We start from the raw sequence: 19,892 nt of genomic DNA, 5'->3' as shown, positions 1-19,892 counted from the left end.
AAACACTCCCAGGACAGGAACAATGCAGGGTTAGATACAGAGTAAAGCTCCCTCTACCCTATTAAACTGAAAGTAAAGCTCCGTCTACTCTCTCAAACAGAGTAAAGCTCCCTCCTCACTGTCCCTATCAAACAGTTTCAATACAGGTAGAGCAAGGGGTTAGATACAGAGTAAAGCACCCACTACACTGTTCACATCAAACTCTCCCAGGATAGATACAGCACGATGTTAAATATAAAGATAAGCTCTCTCTACTCTTCAAATGAAAGTCAAGACTCCTCGTCACTCTCCTGATGAAACAATCCAGACATCCAACACGGGGTTAGATACAGAGTACAGCTTCCTCACCTGGTAGGCAATGTTGTGGATGGTGATGTGATGGAGGGCAGCAGTGTCACTCCTGAACAGGGCGTGTAGATATGCTCGAGTGTACCTGACAAACATAGGACAGCAGGTTAGACAGCAACCCCTCTGACACCAATACCACCAACAATATTGCTGGTTTTCTGCAAAATTCTGGCACCAACATTGCTGTTCCCCACCAAGGCACCACTGAGCAAGTGCTGGAAATGGGATTAGAATAGTTAGGTGGTTACTTTTAATTGGTGCAAATTCGATGGGCCTTTATGACTCTCTACCTGACTGGGATAACCGCCCTCAATAATTTGTCACAGTTGCCACCTCTCCATGTTACGCCCACACAAGGAACTGAACAACAGAGAGCATCACAGCAGAATTTAATCTTGTTGCACCTGATAACCACACAGATTTGGTTTTCATGATCATCCCTGGATGACGTGCAAGAGTTTTACTATTCCTAACTCAGGGATAATGGCTAACTGCATTACCTTCAAAGCTAAAAGACAGATACTTCATCCACAGTAATAAAGATGTCCAGCAGTCGATCTGAGATGATAAGAAGGATCAGCCAACTTTCCTACCTCTTACATGTCGGACAGTCGCAATCTTCATCAATGGGTTTGAAATCCTTGGCATACTGCCTGTTTTTCAGTTGCAGAGATCCCCAAGGAACAAGCGCGGACCCAAATCGCTGAGAAATGAGAGGGGAGAGATTAGACTGCAATGTTGAAGCAGGTAAGTAACAGCATCTTCAGCGACAAGGCTAGCAGCTAAGAGATGACCCAAAGCCCCATAATGGGTTGAACATCATTCCTGACTCTGGCTTCCCCCTACCCTAAAAACCAGTGCACAACTAACTGGAAAGTCCCAACAGCCAGATCTGAAATATTTATCAAGACAGGTGAAGCAAGAGTGACCACTCGACTTTGAAGCAGCATTTGAACAAGTACACATCAGTTAATTTGTTAATTAGTGATTGTTAGAGTATCTATTATTCTGTTACGTTTTCCAATAGAATTAAGTTATTCCAAGTTGTTCTTTGCTGTATTTTAACTACAGTATTGAAATAAACTGTGTTTTGCTTAATGTTGAGTAGTTTGATCTATCAAATTGCATCTGGAACACAACACCTGACATTAAATTTTAAAAGCTAATTTCCTAATGTATTTCGAGGGGGTCTGGTCTGCTCCAGAACAAGTGCCACATCCACAAACATTCATTCCTTCCACCAATGCTCAGTAGCACCACTGTATTTCATTTTCAAGATGCACTGCAGAAATTCACCAAGGCTCCCCTTTGGCAGCACCTTCCAAACCTATGACCATCTAAAAGGACAGGGATAGCAGATACATGGGAACACCACCATCCACAAATTCTTCTCCAATGCACACATCATCCTGACTTGGAAATATATCACCATTCCTTTTCTGTCACTAAATCAAAATCCTAGATCTCCCTCCATGACAACAGTATGATTCTACCTGCACAACATGGACTACAGCCATTCATAACAATCCTCAAGGGTATTTCAGGGTAGGCTATAATGATGGTCTAACCAGTGATACCCACATCTCATGAACATATTTAAGAAGAATCATTTAGCTTGAACTTTTAACTGAGCTAGCAGAGATGACACGATCCATTTTCAGTTTCTCTCTGCCAATCTCATGCAGCTTAAATTCATAGTTATTCATTTCGAGCTAGACCTCCTGTTACACCATGCAAAATTGCTCCATTCAACTCCAAACCACATCATTTAGAGGTTTCCCCTGCAGATCCTCAGCACCATCTGGGCAGAGATCATTCTCTCCCCATGCCAACACATTAAAACAATACCTGCTTAACACAATTCTGCAAAAGATATGCTCTTTGAACAGAAACACTGACATAATCACATCTGCACATCTCAAAGGATTCCATGTCCAACTGGCCAGGTTTGCCAATGCTACAAATGAAAGAATTTGAAGACCTAAAGATGTAGGACCAGAGTTAAGCTATTCAGGCCATTGAGTCAGCTCTATCATTCAATGAGATCATGACTGAGCAGATAATCCTCAACTCCACATAACCATTACGAATTAAAAGTCTGCCGGTCTCAGCCTTTTATATACACAATGACTCAGGCTCAGCAGCTCTCCGTAGTAAAGAATTTCACAGACTCACTAGCTTCAGACGAAAATCCTCTTCTTCTCTGTCTTAATGGGTAATTCCTTATTCCGAGATTATGTCCTCTGGTCCTAAGGAGAAACAACCTTTCCAAATCTACTGTTAAATCCTCTTAGAATCTTGTACATTTCAATCAAGTCTCCTCTCATTTTTCCAAACTTCAACAAGTACCATCAAAGCTACTCAACCTCTCCTCAAACATCCCTCCAAACTCGGAATCTGTCTCGTGAACAAAGAACAGCAAGACAACATGATGCCTTTCTAAACCAAACATCTTTTGCCTCGATGTTGTCCATGTCCCTCTGTTCCCTACCTGTTCATACATCTGTCACCACCTCCTCTGGCAGCACATTCCAGGCACTTACCACCCTCTGTGTAAAAACACTTGCCTCACATTTCCTTTAAACTTACTCCTTTTACCTTAAACCTGCGTCCCTAGTATTTGATATTTCTACTCTGGGAAGAAAGACTGACTACCCACCTTATCCAGACCTCTCATAATTTTGTAAACTTCTATCGGGTTGTCCCTCATTCTTCAACATTGAAGTGAAAACAAAACCAGTTTGTCCAACCTCCCCTCATAGTTAATCCCCTCCAAACCAGGCAACATTCTAGTAAACCATTTCTGTACCCTCTCCAAAGCATGCACAACCGTCTGGCAGTATGGCAACCAGAACTGTACACAATATTTCAGATGTGGCCCATTAAAGTTCTATACAAGTGCAACATGAGTTGCCAATTTTTATACTCTATGCTCTGACCATTAACCCCCTGTATTAGATCTTCCAAAATACTTCACCTCATATTTGTCCAGATTAAGCTCGATTTGCTATTTCTCCACCAAGTTTTCCAGTTTATCTATATCTTGCTGTGTCCCCTGATAATCCTCCTCACTATCTGCAGCTCCCCCAACCTTTGTGTTGTTCACAAACTTATTAATCAGACCAGTCCAAATCATTTATACATGAAACAAACAACAGGGGTTCCAGCACGCATCTCTGTGGAACACCACTGATCACAGATCTCCAGTCTAAAAAGAACCTTCCACCATACTGTCTATGAACAATCCAGTTCCGTATCCATCTTACCGGGGATCCCATATGACTTCACATTTTGTATCAGCCTGCCAAGAGGGACCTTGTCAAACACCTTGCTAAAGTTCAGATAGACAATATCCACTGCCCTACCCTCAATAATCTTTGTCACTTCCACAAAAACCTCAAATGTGAGACACTACCTTCCCCACACAAAGCCACGCTGCCTATCACTAACAAGTCCATATTTTTACCAAATGTAAATAAACCCTACTCCTAAGAATCTTCTCCAATAATTTTCCTACCACTGACGTAAGGCTCACAAGCCCCCACTACCCTTCTTAAACAAAGGAAAATTGTTGGCTATTGTCTAGTCCTCTGGGACCTCTCCTGTGACTAAAGAGAATACAAAGGTCCCAGCAATTTCTTCACCTGCAATTCTCAGCATTCTCACACAGACAAGTCCATAGGACCTGACTGGAGCTATCTAAATGCTTTTCAAAAATATGCAGCGCTTTCTTATTTTAAATACGGACATGCCCAGAATATCAACATTCTCCTCCAGACTAACCATGTCCTTCTCCTTTGTGAATACCGATGCAGTTACCTTTGTTAAAGATCTCACTCACTTCCTCCTCCTTTACTCTTCAGTGCACCTATTTTTTCCCTTGCCAACTTTTTTTCCTTATATGTTTAAAACACCTTTCCTTAATCCTGTTTGCCAAAGACATTTCACGGCCCCTTTTAACCTTCCTTTAATTCCATACTTGTGTTATTTCCTGCAGGCTCTGCCTGTCTTTAGTTTCTGAAACCTTACATATACCTCCTTTTTCTTTTTGACTAAGCTCCGAGTTCCTCTTGTCATCCACGGTTCCTGAATCTTACCATCCTTATCCTTCATTGTCACAGGAACATGCTGGTCATGAACACTTAGCAACTGGCCTTTAAGAGATCCCACATGTCAGATGGATTTACTCTCAAACAGCTGCCCCAGCATACATTCTCCAGTTTCTGTCTAATGTTATGGTGGTTAGCTTTACCCCAATTTAATACTCTCATCCAAGGACCACTCTTATCCATAAGTAACTTTAAATTTACAGAGTTATGGCCACTGAAACTTCGATCACCTGGCTGGGCTCATTCTCCAATACCAGGTCTAGTATGACCCCTTTCCTGGTTGGACTATTTGCACATTGTTCTAAGGGATCCTCCTGGATGCACTTAACAAATTCCCCCTCATCCAAGCCCCTTGCACTAAGGGAATCCCAGTCAATACAGGGGGAGTTAAAATCACCCATCACAATAATCCTGTCTTTTTACATTTTTCCATAATACACCCATCTATCTGTTCCTCTATCTCCCGCTGGCTGTTGGGAGGTCTGTAGTACAACCCCATTAAAAAGACTGCATCGTTCCTATTTGAGTTTTCCCCATTTGGCCTTGCTGGATAGTTTGCCCGCAGTATAGCTGTGAACCTTCTCTGGATTGCATCCAATGCCAGGAGATTTTTCCTGAGGTAACAGGACCAAAACTATTCACAGTATTCTAGGTGTGTTTAGATAGTGCTTATTACAAGGCTTCCCTAATTTTTTTACTCCATCTCCTTCATTCAATTTATCTTCCCTGAACTTGAATGCTAGCTTTTTGTGACTCACGGGGAAGAATCCCCAAACTCCTCAATGCTGCAGCTTTCTGCAGTCTTTCTCCATTTAAATAATATTCAGCTCTTCTATTCTTCCTGCTGAAGTGCATAGACTCACATTTTTCTACCCACTTAATCTCTCGAAATCCCTCTAGATACTCTTTGGGTTGTCCTACTTTTGTATCATTTGGAAACCTGGCAACAATACATTCACTTGCCTCGTCCAAGTCATCAACATACAATGAAAAATAACTGTGCCCCAGAACTGATTCCTATGGCACTCCACCAGTTAGAAGTTTCATTGAATAGCCAGAATTCTTACCGCTGTCCGTGTGGGAAACACACAATCAAACATGTCACAACCCAGAGCCACACAAACTACAAGATCAGTTGCATATCTGGGGGTGAAAGAGAAGAACAAAGACCGTAAATAAACATTGTGCAGTTGTATTACTTTAGGCATCACACTGCCATCTACTGGTGTATGCACATGGTGACAAGGTGGGTACAAAACATTGGGAGATTCATAACAACCAAAACGATACCTCCTCCTTCGCACTCCACATGGTGACAGACAGAGATTGTGTGCAATACAAACAGACAGAGGGTGGGCACAGCATAGACAAACAGAGCAACACAGAGCAACGGGAGCCGCAGCATAGACAAGCAGAAGACACAGATAGAGGGTGAGCACAGCATAGATAAATGCGTACCCCACTCCCATCAGGTAGCGTGGCTTCTCTCGTGGGAGATACTCTGTGCTGAGTGTCACCATTCTCCAGAAATTATCCTTCTCTTCCCCGCCACTAAGTCCCCCAATGGCAAATCCAGAGACATCACGCTTAATCATCTCTGAAATCATAAAGCAAACAGAAAAGTGCTAAAAAATGCAGTGACCAGTAATAGGCTGAGAGACAGCAAAGCCAATGACTCCAGGACCTTGCCTATTCACAATTTATATCTGGGGTCCTGATCTACAGGCTTTGCTGAAGTAATCCTTTTCCTAATGAGAACAGTGCTTCTCAATCTTCCTTCTCCATACACTTTCACTAGTTTGTAGGAGGCACAGGGTGACTGGCTCACATGCATAAATGTTAATTAAAAATCACACCTCATAGTAACGGATGAGGGAAAATAAACTGACCATCTTCAGGTTTGAGATACTCAACAGCTCCTCCACTTCTGAAGATCCAACAAATTCTGACTGAACACTCTCACCCCAACTTGTTTAGGTGGGAGCCAATCACATTGTTGTTGGCAGGCAGAATGCCATTCCACAGACCAATCAGCTACTTGTTACTGGCTGAATCTCCATTCATACACAGCCACTTGGCTCCAGCTCATCTGCAAGTAGTCTTTCCCTACACTTGATTCTACAGCAGAATAAAGAGCATTTACAATTAGCTTCAGGTAACTTGTTTTCTAACATGCAACAACCCTTCCAAAAACCTTTGCATTCAAAATAGTTCTTTTCTCAACAGAAAAAGCACGAACAGAAAATTAAGAAGATATGGTCTTCACTGGAGGGAAGAAAATGCCAGGGTATCACAGTTTCATAGCACCAGTTGACAGGATCCAATGACATGACCTTTTTGTTTCCCAAGATCTTTTCCAGATTCTTTCAATTATTTGCAGAACACAAAGGGTGTAAAGTCCTTCACTTATTAGTTGCTAACAGCAACTGGCTGTCCTCCTGTCTTTGGTTACTTCACTGCAAAGGTTGGTGGGGGGGGGGGGGGAGAAGAGAACAGAGAGACAGGTAGAGATCTCGATGTTGCTGCAGCCTGAAGTTTCTCTCCCTGTAATGTTACACATAAATTGATCGCCTTCCCAGAGCCAATCGGGGCGGTCATTATGCTGATGACATCGGACTTCCAATTGCACAAACCAATCAGCAACTATCTTACTCTGCACACATCCCTGGTGCCATGACATCTAAGACATCTTCCCCCAGTGATTAAACCAAGCAGCACTGTAAACACAACTCACGAGTTCCAGTCACTAATTTTTAAAAAGTACTTCCAGTTTCCTTAGTTTAAAACAATCCTGTTCCTATTTTCATCCATAATCCAAAATAATAGAAAAATTAAAAAGTATGGTTTTTACATAAGACAGAAGCAGTTTTCCAGCTAATATCATAGATCAGCAGAAAAGTTGAGATCTACGTCGCACCTGTCAGACATTTCTTACGCAGTTCAGCATCCAGGCCGCCCTGAATAATAGCAAACAGATTCTGTTGCTCAGGGTTCTTATTTGCTGCAATGCAGCGATCCAACCAGCGAATAGACCTAAGAGACATCAATATAATTACTGTCACTCATTTTGGGTGAATAAAACAGATAGGCACAGAGTCAAGGTCAGAGACAGTGAGAAAGATGGTGAAAAGGACAGAAGTGGACGGAAGCAGAAGGACAGACAGAGATGAGAGAGAGAGAGAGACTGGAAAGGGTAATAGATCAGAGTATGGAAAGAGTCAGGATTCTAACCAGGTACAGCTGATAAGGAGACAACTAAGAAAAGGGGAGCAGTCAATATTGGACTGAGGCTACTGTACTTAAACACACACAGTACTTGAAACAAGGTAAATGAGCTTGTATCGCAGATTAAAGTTGGCGAATATGTTGTTAGTATCAGAGATGTAGGGGATCGGGGATCGAAACAAGGGAGAAGGTTTCCTTGTCAGAAAGAAATGAATTTAAATCAACAGCTAGAGGCAACATAGGTCAGAAGGCCATGGGTCAGGCTGAAGAACCACAAAGAAATCTACAGGCGTCCTAGTAGAGTCAGGTGTGTGGCAGAAAATAAATCTGGGGAGATAGAAAAGGTATTAAGAAGGGCACTATTACAATAATCATGGGGGACTTCATACTGGTGGACTGTGGAAACCAGGTTGGAAAAGTCAGCAGATCCCAAAAAAGGAATTCGTAGAAATATCCACAAAATTTCTTTTTGGAGCAGCTTGTGATAGACTCAAAAGGGAAGGGGCAATGCTGGATTTGATGTGTAATGTGAAGACTTGATTAAGGATCTTAACATGAAGGAACCTCAGGGGTAGTGACCATAACATGATAGAATTGACCCTGCAGTTTGACGGAGAATATTGAATCAGATGTAGTGGTGGTAATATTGAGCAAAGGCAACTATAAAGACAGGAGGGAGGAGCTGTCCAGAGTTGGTTGGCAGAGAAGACAGTAGAGCAGCAATGGCAAGAGTTATGTATAATACATTAACAATCCAGATAAAGGAACCTAGGGCAATGCTCATAAACTTATAGATTACAAAGATAAGTGGGGGGACAAATAGTGTTGACAAGGCAGGTAGGCTGCAGCAGGACCCTGACAGATTTGGAAAGTGGACAAAGAAGTGGCAGATGGAATATAATGTGAGAAAAGGTGAGGTTTTGCACTTTGGTAGGAAGAATAGAGGTGGAGGCTATTTTCTAAATGGGAAAAGGCCTCAGATATCTGAAGCACAAAGGTACTAAGCAGTTCTAGTTCAAGATTCTCTTAATGTTAACATGTAGGTTCTGTTGGCAGTTAGGAAGGCAAATGCATTGTTAGCATTCATTTTGAGGGGGCCTGAATTCAAAACCAGGAATATACTGCTGAGGCTGTATAAGGCTGTGGTCAGATTGCATTTGGAATGGTTTAGCAGCAGCTTTGGCCCTGTATGTAAGGATTGACATAAAAATTATCCTAAGGATGAAGGGGCTTGTCAAATGAAAGCAGTTGAGGATTCCGAGTCTGCATTCAATGGAGATCAGAAGGATGATGAACTGGGAGAACTGGGTGGGGGGGTGGGAGGTCATTGCATTCCTGAGACACCTGGATACAGTGGATGTGGACAAGATGTTTCCAATAGTAGCAGAGGCTAAGACACCGAGAGCACACCCAAAGGATACCCCATATAACCAAGATGAGGAAGAATTTCTTCAGCTGGAGGGTGGTGAATCTATGGAACTCTCTGCCACAGAAAGCTGCAGAGGCCAAGGCACTTAAGACAGAGATAGATTGTTCTTGATGAGTAAATCCTTATGGGAGGGAGGGCACTGTTAGTGAGTGTCAGTATTGAAGGAATTACTGGAGGCTGAGCTGTGAGACACTAACACTTATGAATGCATCATTCTCACCGACCTGTACATGGCTTCCTCAACTCTCGGCCCAGACACTGTGCTGCTCACAACATCGTCCAACTGCATCATGATGTCTGAACCTAACGCAGCATTGATAGAAATATAACAATTAGGAACAACGGAAACACTGCACGTACACTTTCCGCACAACCCTGACCAAACGCACACTCCCTTCACCATAACCGTGCCCACGTTACCCTTGCATTCACCCACGTCCTCCCTTGACCCCCCCCACCCATCCCTGCCTCCTTTCCCCACCCCCTTCCCCACCCCCTCCCCAATCCCCCTGCTGACCCCCACCCCCTGACCCCGCCCCTTCCCTCTCGCCCCTGACCCCGCTCCCTTCACAAACCCCACCCTATTGCAATCTCTCACCTAGGTGAACACAATCTCAACCACATGCTCCCCCGACCTCCACCCCAACTTTTGTAACCCCACATCTCCTCAGCCTTCTTACGGCTATACCTGACTATTGTATTAGGATTAGGATTAACTACTGGTTACCAAGAGCATTCTGTATTTCAATCGATTTTTCAGGTGTCAGAAGAATTTCCTTTCCATCATAAGGAGAAGAGAATCGTACTCCTTGTTCTGTTACTTCAGCCAATTCCACTAAAGACACCATCTGAAACCCACCACTGTCCTGCAGGGAGAAGGGATACAAAACAGCAGACTCTCAAAATATCCAGGAGAAGACCAAGCCGAACAACCATATTCAAGGCATGCAATTCTGGGATCCTATCAGGTTTGCACAAGGAGGTATTTAATATCAGCGAGTAGCTAACACGTACAAAATAGGAAGATGTTGTGAATGAAATTCAGGGTGGCCCTATACACACAGTATATGGAAAATGAAGGACGTTTTGAATCAGAAAGAAGGGTTTGGTTTGTACAACAGACTGTTCTTTATTTGAGTATGAGTGTGAGTGGTGTCATAGACTTATTGATAGATTGATCATAGATTCATAAAATTTTACAAAGAGGGCCTTCAGCCCATTATTTCTGTGCCAGTCACCAAATATCTGATGACTCTAGTCCCATTTCCAGCACATGGCCCTCAACCTCATATTCATCTAAATACTAAGGGGAAACATTTCTTCCGGTCTATCAGACTGATGACCCTCACCTTTGTCCACCTATGGGGTCGGGGTGTGCGTTGGTAATGTCACTAGGCTACTATCCAGATCCCCAGGTTAATGTTCTGAATCCCACCAGGGCAGCTCGGTTGATTTGGATTCAATAAAAAAAAATCTGGAAATAACAAGCTTATCAAATGGTGACCATGTTACCATTGTCAATTGCTGTGGAAACCCTTGAGATAAAAGATCTAGAATAGCATAAAACAATTTGAATCACAAATATCCTTTCAGGAAAGGGATCGATCATCCTTTCCCAGTCTGACCTACATGTGTCTCCAGACGCACAGCAATGTGGATGATGACGCCACTGATGCTTGCATCCTATGAACAAATAATAAAAACCCTTCATCCCCTCAATCTTCTCTGTATTAAGGAAAGCAACCCCAGCCTTTATGGACACTACTCATAAGCTGAACCGCTCCATCTCAGGCAACATCTTGTAAACCTCCTCCATAACCTCTCTAGTGCAAACACATCCTTCCAACAGCGTTGTGACTCAATACTCCAGTTGCAGCCTAACTAATGTTTATACAGCTCCTATCACAACTTCCTTGATCAAAACCCATGTGCCCTCTCAAAACACATCACTTCACACTTTTCAGGACTGACCCTCATTTGTCACAGTCCTGTCCATCTGATTAGTCCGTGTATATTGACCTGAGGTCTAAGGCTTTCCTCCTGCATTGTCCACCCTGGCCACTTTCAGAAGTTTGGGAAACATCTGGATCTGGGCATTTATCTAATAATGCTGCTAAAACCTCTTCCCTCTCAACTGTAACTTGTTGAAGTTCACTCAAGATCTCTTTCCTAATTTCAACACCTTCTCTATCATGGTTGTCCTTCTCTAAAGATGATTGCAGAACTCAGGATGACAGAAAGGAAAATGAACCCTAACCCCATCGCTGTGAATGGATATCGCAAACAATTTGTATGCTCCAAAAATAAAAGGCTGCTGAGAGAGGAAAGTACCTAAGCTTGGGTTCTCAAAAGGACAAACTTTTCCCCTCATTGAATATTTCTGTTGCATACTCACTGTTAGAAGCGCTCTCTTCCAGTTCATAAAACCATGCAGCCCATTGGCTTTTGAGATAAGTTCTGGCCCCTGGAGAGAAACATACTTTAGGAATAAATGGCTGGAGATCCCATACAATGGATGACCAACACATGGATCCCAAATACTGAACAGTGGACCCTACCCCCCACACCAGACAGGTCCGGGCCTCTCCCCCCAAACCCTCCTCCCCAACCCCCAGGCTCTCTCCCCTCTGGGCCCCTCTATTCCTTACCGGGCTGCCCCTCGCTCTCACCTGCCCCCTCCCCCCGCCCCCGGGCAGGCCCCCTGCCCCTACTCCCCCTCCCCACCACCAACCGGGCAGACCCCCTGCCCCTGCCACCTCTCTGCGCCCCCGGACGGGCACACTTCCCCTCAGCAGGCGGGCACCTTCCCCCTCCCCGTCACCAGGTGAGACCCCTCCCCCTCACCAGATGGGCCCCCGCTCCACCCCACCCCCCCCTCACTCAACGGGCGGGCCCCCTCTCCCCCTCCCCTCACTGGGCGGGCCCCCTCTCCCCCCTCACCAGACAGGCCCCCCCCCTCCCCGGGCGCGCCCCCACCCCTCCCCCTCACCGGGCGGGCCCCCAACGCCCTCACCGGGCGCCCCCCCCCCCCCTCCCTCTCACAAGGCCGGCACCCCCCTCCCTCTCACCGGGCGGGCCCCCCCCCTCCCGTTCACCGGGCGCCCCCCACCCCTCCCTCTCACCGGGCAGGCCCCCCCCCCCTCACTCTCACCGGGCGCCCCCCACCCCTCCCTCTCACCGGGCGCCCCCCACCCCTCCCTCTCACCGGGCGCCCCCCACCCCTCCCCCTCACCGGGCGGGCCCCCAACCCCCTCACCGGGCGCCCCCCCCCCCCTCCCTCTCACAAGGCCGGCACCCGCCTCCCTCTCACCGGGCGGGCCCCCCCCCCTCCCGTTCACCGGGCGCCCCCCACCCCTCCCTCTCACCGGGCAGGCCCCCCCCCCCCTTCACACTCACCGGGCGCCCCCCACCCCACCCTCTCACCGGGTGCCCCCCACCCCTCCCTCTCACCGGGCGCCCCCCACCCCTCCCTCTCACCGGGCGGGCCCCCCACCCCTCCCTCTCACCGGGCGCCCCCCACCCCTCCCTCTCACCGGGCCGGCAGCCCCCTCCCTCTCACCGGGCGGGCCCCTCACCCCTCACTCTCACCGGGCCGCTCCCCCCCCTCCCTCCCTCCCTCCCCCTCCCTCTCACCGGGCCGCTCCCCCCCCCCCCTCCCTCCCCCTCTCACCGGGCCGCTCCCCCCCCCCTCCCCCTCTCACCGGGCCGCTCCCCCCGGGCCGCTTCCCCCCCCCCGGGCCGCTTCCCCTCCCCCTCTCACCGGGCCGCTTCCCCCCCTCCCCCTCCCCCTCTCACCGGGCCGCTTCCCCCCCCCCTCCCTCCCCCTCTCACCGGGCCGCTCCCCCCCCTCCCTCCCCCTCTCACCGGGCCGCTTCCCCCCCCCCCCCCCCTCCCCCCGGGCCGCTTCCCCTCCCCCTCTCACCGGGCCGCTTCCCCCCCTCCCCCTCTCACCGGGCCGCTTCCCCCCCTCCCCCTCTCACCGGGCCGCTTCCCCCCCCCTCCCTCTCACCGGGCCGCTTCCCCCCCCCTCCCCCTCTCACCGGGCCGCTTCCCCCCCCCTCCCCCTCTCACCGGGCCCCTCTCTCCCCCCCCCCCTCCCCTCCCCCTCTCACCGGGCCCCTCTCTCCCCCCCCCCCCCTCCCCTATCCCTCTCACCGGGCCGCTCCCCCCCCTCCCCCCGGGCCCCCCTCCCTCCCCCTCCCACCGGGCCCCCCCTCCCTCCCCCTCCCACCGGGCCCCCCCTCCCTCCCCCTCCCACCGGGCCCTCCCTCCCTCCCTCCCACCGGGCCCCCCTCCCCTCCCTCTCTCACCGGGCGGGCCCCCTCCCCTCCCTCTCTCACCGGGCGGGCCCCCTCCCCTCCCTCTCTCACCGGGCGGGCCCCCTCCCCTCCCTCTCTCACCGGGCGGGCCCCCTCCCCTCCCTCTCTCACCGGGCGGGCCCCCCCCCCTCCCTCTCTCACCGGGCGGGCCCCCCCCCCTCCCTCTCTCACCGGGCGGGCCCCCCCCTCTCTCACCGGGCGGGCCCCCCCCTCTCTCACCGGGCGGGCCCCCTCCCCTCCCTCTCTCACCGGGCGGGCCCCCCCCTCTCTCACCGGGCGGGCCCCCCCCCCTCTCACCGGGCGCGCGGCCCCCCCCCTCTCACCGGGCGCGCGGCCCCCCCCCCTCTCTCACCGGGCGGGCCCCCAGGTGGTATGTGTTCCCGAGGAGGATCCTGCAGCCCAGGGCCTCGAGCTGCCCCACGGCGATGCCTTTGAGGGTTCCCTGGGTTCCGACCGGCATAAAGACCGGGGTCTGGAGCTCCCCGTGCGGCAGCTCGAGCTGCAGGAGCCGGGCCCGGCTCACCGGGCACTCGCGGCGGCTCAGGACCCGCAGCGGGGCCGAGGCTGAGGCTGAGGGCGCGCCTGGGCCTGGGGCCGGGGACATGGCGGCGGCGGGAGCGAGCACCGCGCGCGGGCACGGCACCACCACCCTATAGGCTGCATCCTATAGATGATCATATAGACTCCGGGTTAAAGTGTCCTCTCCATTACCATGTCCATTATAACAGACTCCCATTTGACTACATACTATACACTATCATATAGATTGTCGTTAGGCTGTATGCTATATGTTATAGGTTACATGCTATATGTTATCACATATGACAGATTCATAGACAGCAGGAGTAGTCCATTCGGCCCTTCATTATGATCATGGCCTGTTCCCGCCATTCTCACCAAATAATGTGGTAAACCTTCGCTGCACTTCCCCTACAACAACATCCTCCCTCAGATAAGGAGATCAAAACTGCACAATATTCCAGGTGTGGTCTCACCAAAGCCCTGTATAATTACAGCAACCTGCTCCTGCACACTTCATACTCTTATAGGGAATCACTCAATCCCTGCTATCCATACCTATCACATGTTTCCTTCTTTATTTTGACCAAAACCTCAATTTCTCTAGTCATCCAGCATTCCCTGTACCTATCACCCTTGCCCTTCACACTAACAGGAACATACTGCATCTGGATTTTTGTCTCTGAGATTTTGGGTGATGGGGTAATCTCTACAATACTGGTGATATGGGAATTTCTCTGATCTTGAATGATATGGGAATTGCTCTGATATTTCAACAAAAAGAAGATATTTGCCAAGTATGGACAGCTGGGATCAAGTGAATCCCTCAAGACATATAAGGGAAGTAGGAGTATACTCATTGAGTATTAGATTAGATTAGATTATTTACAGTGTGGAAACAGGCCCTTCGGTCCAACAAGTCCACACCAACCCGCCAAAGCACAACCCACCCAGACCCATTCCCCTTAACCCTAACACTATTGGCAATTTAGCATAGCCAATTCACCTAACCTGCACATTTCTGGATTGTGGGAGGAAACCAGAGCACCCGGAGGAATCCCACGGAGACATGGGGAGAATGTGCAAACTCCACACAGTGCTGTGAGACAGCAGTGCTAACCACTGTGCCGCCCACTAGTCAAAGAGATGTACAGCATGGAAACAGACCTGTCGGTCCAACCTGTCCACGCCGACCAGATATCCCAACCCAATCTAGTCCCACCTGCCAGCACCTGGCCCATATTCCTCCAAACCCTTCCTATTCATATACCCATCCAAATGCCTCTTAAATGTTGCAATTGTACCAGCCTCCACCATTTTATCTGGCAGTTCATTCCATACGCTACCACCCTCTGCGTGAAAAAGTTGCCCCTTAGGTCTCTTTTATATCTTTCCCCTCTCTACTCAAGAGGGAAATCAGGAGGGCAAGAAGGGAACATGAGGTAGCTTTGTCAAATAGGGTCAAGGAGAATCCAAAGAGATTCTATAAATAGACTAAGGGAAAAGAGTAACTCGAGAGAGAATATGCTCCTTAAAGATGTACAAGGCCATCTATGTGTGGAACTGCTGGAGATGGGTTAGATACGAAGCGAGTTTTTCACATCAGTATTTATTGTGGAGAACGATATGGAAGCTAGAGAACATGGAGAAATAAATAGTGAAATATTGAAAAGTGTCCATATTACAGTGGAGAAGGTGCTGGATGTCTTAAAACACATAAGGGTGCATCAATCCCAAGGACCTGCTCAGGTGTATCCCAGAACTTTGTGGGAAGTTGGGAATTGATTGCTTGCCCCTTACTGAGATATTTCTCTCATCAATAGCCATAGGTAGGCGCCACAAAACTGGTAGGTAATTAATGTGGTGCCACATTAATTTATTTAAGAAAGGTGGTAAGAAAAAGCTAAGGAACTACAGACCAGTGAGCCTGTTAGAGGGAATTCTGAGGAACAGAATTTACAACACATTTGGAAAGGCATGAGCTATTTAAGGATAGTCTACATTGCTTTGTGCTAGGGAAATCGTACCTCACTAACTTGATAGTGTTTTTTGAAGAAGCAACAAAGAAGGTCGATGAAGGCAGAGTGGTGGACATTGTCTATATGGACTTCAGCAAGGTTTTCAACAAGGTTCCATATGGTAGGCTGCATAGCAATGTTAAATCATATGGAATTCAGAGAGAGCTAGCCATTTGGATATAAATTCGCTAGAACATAGGAGACAGAAACTATGTGGAAATCTTTCTGATTTTGGATTTTATGGCAATCTCGCTGATTTTGGGATGAATGAGGAAATCTCATTGGACAGCGAAGAGGGTTACCTCAGATTACAACAGGATCTTGACCAGATGAGCCAATGGGCTGAGAAGTGGCAGATAGAGTTTAATTCATATAAATGCGAGGCGCTGCATTTTGGGAAAGCAAATCTTAACAGGACTTATACACTTAATGGTAAGGTCCGGGAGTGTTGCTGAACAAAGAGACCTTGGAATGCAGGTTCATAACTCCTTGAAAGTGGAGTCACAGGTAGATAGGATAGTGAAGAAGGCTTTTGGTATGCTTTCCTTTATTGGTCAGAGTACTGAGTACAGGAGTTGGGAGGCCATGTTGCAGCTGTACAGGACATTGGTTAGGCCACGTTGGAATATTGCATGCAATTCTGGTCTCCTTCCTATGGGAAAGATGTTGTGAAACTTGAAAGGGTTCAGAAAAGATTTACAAGGATGTTGCCAGGGTTGGAGGATTTGAGCTATAGGGAGAGGCTGAACAGGCTGAGGCTGTTTTCCTGGAGGGTCAGAGGCTGAAGGGTGAACCTTATAGAGGTTTACAAAATCAAGAGCGGCATGGATAGGATAAATAGACAAAGTCTTTTCCCTGGGGTCGGGGAGTCCAGAATTAGAGGGCAAAGGTTTAGGGTGAGAGGGAAAAGATATTAAAGGGACCTCAGGGGCAACTTTTTCACACAGAAGGTATGGAATGAGCTACCAGAGGAAGTGGTGGAGCCTGGCACAATTGCAACATTTAAGAGACATTTGGATGGGTTTATGAATAGGAAAGGTTTGGAGGGATATGGGCCGGGTGCTGGCAGGTGGGACTAGGTTGATCGGGATATCTGGTCTGCATGGGCGGGTTGGACCGAAGGGTCTGTTTCCATGCTGTACATCTCTATGACTCTATGTGCGAATCTCTCTGGTTTTGAATGATATGAGAATCTCTGATTTTGGATAATTTGGAATATCTCTGATTTTGGGTGATGCGGGAATCCCTCTAATTTTAGAATGTTATGGGAATCTCCCTAATTTTGGAATGATGTTGGAATCTATTTCATTTTGGGTGATGTGAGAATCTCTCTGATTTTGGATTATATGAGAATCTCTTTGAGTTTGGAATGATGTGGGAATGTTTCTAATGTTGGATGGAATGGGAATCTCTGATTTTGGATGATATGGGGATCTCTAGTGATTTTGGATGATGTGGGAATCCCTCTGGTTTTGAATGATATGAGAATCTCTGATTTTGGATAATTTGGAATATCCCTGAATCTGAATGATGTGGGAATCCCTCTAATTTTGAAATGTTATGGGAATCTCCCTAATTTTGGAATGACGTAGGAATCTATCTCATTTTGGGTGATGTGAGATTCTCTCTGATTTTGGATTATATGGGAATCACTTTGATTTTGGAATGATGTGGGAATGTTTCTAATGTTGGATAAAATGGGAATCTCTGATTTTGGATGATATGGGGATCTCTGTGATTTTGGATGATGTGGGAATCCCTCTAATTTTGGAATGATTTAGGAATCTTCCTGATTTTGGAATGATGTGGGAATCTCTCTTGTTTTGCACAATGTGGGACTCTCTCTTATTTTGGATTATATGGGAATCTCTTTGATTTTGGAATGATGTGGAAATCTCTCGGTTTGGATGATGTGGGAATCTGTCTAATTTTAGAATGATATAGGAATGTGTTTAATTTTGGATGAAAGGGGAATCTCTGATTTTGGATATTATGGGAATCTCTGATTTTGGATGATGTGGGAATCGCTCTAATTTTGGAATGATATGCAGATGTCTCTAATTTTAGATGATCCATGAATCTCTCTGATTTTGCATGATCTGGGAATAATTCTAATTTTGGAATGATATGGGAATGTCTCTGATTTTGGATATTATGGGAATCTCTGATTTTGGATATTATGGGAATCTCTCTGATTTTGGATGATGTGGGAATTTCTCTGATTTTGAATGAAATGGCATTGCTCTAATTTTGGAATGATATGGGAATCTCTGATTTTGGATGATGAATCTCTCTGATTTTGGCTGATGGAATCTGTATGATTTTGAATGATGTGGAAATCTCTGATTTTGAATGATATGGGAATCTCCCTGATTTTGGAATGATGTAGGAATCTATCTCATTTTGGACGATGTGGAAATCTCTCTGAATTTGGATTATATGGGAATCTCTTTGATTTTGGAATGATATGTGAATCTCTGTGATTTTGTAATGATATGGGAATCCCTCTAATTTTGGAATGGTATGGGAATCTTCCTGATTTTGGATGATGTGGGAATCTGTCTGATTTTGGAATGATATGGAAATGTCTCTTGTTTTGGAATGATATGGGAATTTCTCTGGTTTGGATGATGTGGGGATCTCCCGTTTGAATGATATTGGAATCTCAGATTTTGGATATTATGGGAATCTCTCTGATGTTGGGTGATGTCGGAATCTGTATGATTTTGGAATGATCTGGGATTCTATCTAATTTTGGAATGATGTGGAAATCTTTAGAATTATGTGGAAATCTTTCTGATTTTGGAATGATGTGGAAATCTTTAGAATTATGTGGGAATCTTTCTGATTTTGGATGATGTGGGAATCTGTATGATTTTGGATGATGTCAGATTCTCTCTCATATTGGATGATGTGGGAATCTCTCTGGATTTGGATGATATGAGAACTTTGCTTGTTTTGGAATGATATGGGAATTTCTCTGATATGGAAATCTCTCTGGTTTTGGATGATACAGAAATCTCTCTGATTATGGAATGAGGCGTGAATTTCCCTGATTTTGGAATGATGTGGGAATCTGTCTGATTTTGTAATGATATGGGAATCTGATTTTGGATGATGTGGGAATCGCTTTGATTTTCGATGATATGGAAATCTCTGATTTTGGACTGATGTGGAATCACTCTCATTTTGGATGATATGGGAATCTCTCTAATTTTGGAATGAGGTGGGAATCTCTTATTTTGGACATGTGGGAATCTCTCTGATTTTGGATGGTATGAGAATCTCTCTCGTTTTGGATGATTTGGGAATCTGTCTGATTTTGGAATGATAGGGAATGTCTCTAATTTTTAATGAAAAGGGAATCTCTGATTTTGGATATCATGGGAATCTTTCTGATTTTGGATGATGTGGGAATCACTTTAATTTTGGAATGATATGAGAATCTCTTTGATTTTGAATAATATAGGTACCTCTGTGCTTTTTGGATGATGTGGGAATCTCTTTGATTTTGGAATGATGTGGGAATCTCTCTGGATTTGGATGATGTGGGAATCTATATGATTTTGTAATGATATAGGAATCTCTTTGATTTTGGATATTATGGGAATCTCCCTGATTTTATAATGATAGTGGAATCACTCTCATTTTGGATGATATGGGAATCTCTCTAATTTTGGAATGAGGTGGGAATCTCACTCGTTTTGGATTGATACGGGAATCTCTTTGAGTTTGGAATGAATTGGGAATCTCCCTGATTTTGGAATGATATGGGAAAGTCTCTAATTTTGGATGAAACTGGAATCTCTGATTTTGAATATTATAGGAATCTCTCTGATTTTGGATGATGTTGAAATCACTCTAATTTTGGAATGATATGGGAATCTCTGTGATTTTGGGTGATGTGGGAATCTATGTGGTTTTG

The 19,892-nt window shown here is 46.4% G+C and overlaps 1 protein-coding gene across 9 annotated transcripts in view; it reads right to left on the bottom strand.

Moving 5' to 3' along the window:
- qtrt1 (queuine tRNA-ribosyltransferase 1) overlaps positions 1 to 14,049 on the bottom strand; it is a 41,988-nt gene extending 27,939 nt beyond the window's left edge. For 8 of the 9 annotated variants that reach the window (XR_015754495.1, XR_015754496.1, XR_015754497.1 and 5 more), the window contains exons 1-9: positions 13,783 to 14,049; positions 11,507 to 11,575; positions 9,839 to 9,977; positions 9,336 to 9,414; positions 7,375 to 7,490; positions 5,916 to 6,054; positions 5,525 to 5,600; positions 942 to 1,051; positions 349 to 433 (exon numbers count right to left, since the gene is read on the bottom strand). Coding sequence is in view for 3 of the 9 variants with exons in the window: in XM_043675476.2 (XP_043531411.2) it covers positions 349 to 433; positions 942 to 1,051; positions 5,525 to 5,600; positions 5,916 to 6,054; positions 7,375 to 7,490; positions 9,336 to 9,414; positions 9,839 to 9,977; positions 11,507 to 11,575; positions 13,783 to 14,034 (1,065 nt within the window). In the remaining 6 variants the exon portion in view is untranslated. The remainder of the gene's footprint in view (positions 1 to 348; positions 434 to 941; positions 1,052 to 5,524; positions 5,601 to 5,915; positions 6,055 to 7,374; positions 7,491 to 9,335; positions 9,415 to 9,838; positions 9,978 to 11,506; positions 11,576 to 13,782) is intronic. The other variant, XM_087983478.1, reaches the window with a different exon arrangement.
- Positions 14,050 to 19,892: the final 5,843 nt, after the last annotated feature.

Source organism: Chiloscyllium plagiosum, unplaced genomic scaffold (assembly GCF_037043375.1).
Source record: "Chiloscyllium plagiosum isolate Xiang-an unplaced genomic scaffold, Cpla_swu_hap1 HiC_scaffold_45, whole genome shotgun sequence".
Classification (NCBI taxonomy): Eukaryota; Metazoa; Chordata; class Chondrichthyes; order Orectolobiformes; family Hemiscylliidae; genus Chiloscyllium; species Chiloscyllium plagiosum.
The sequence above is the reverse complement of the archived record's forward strand: the minus strand, read 5'-3'. Positions and strand labels throughout refer to the sequence as shown.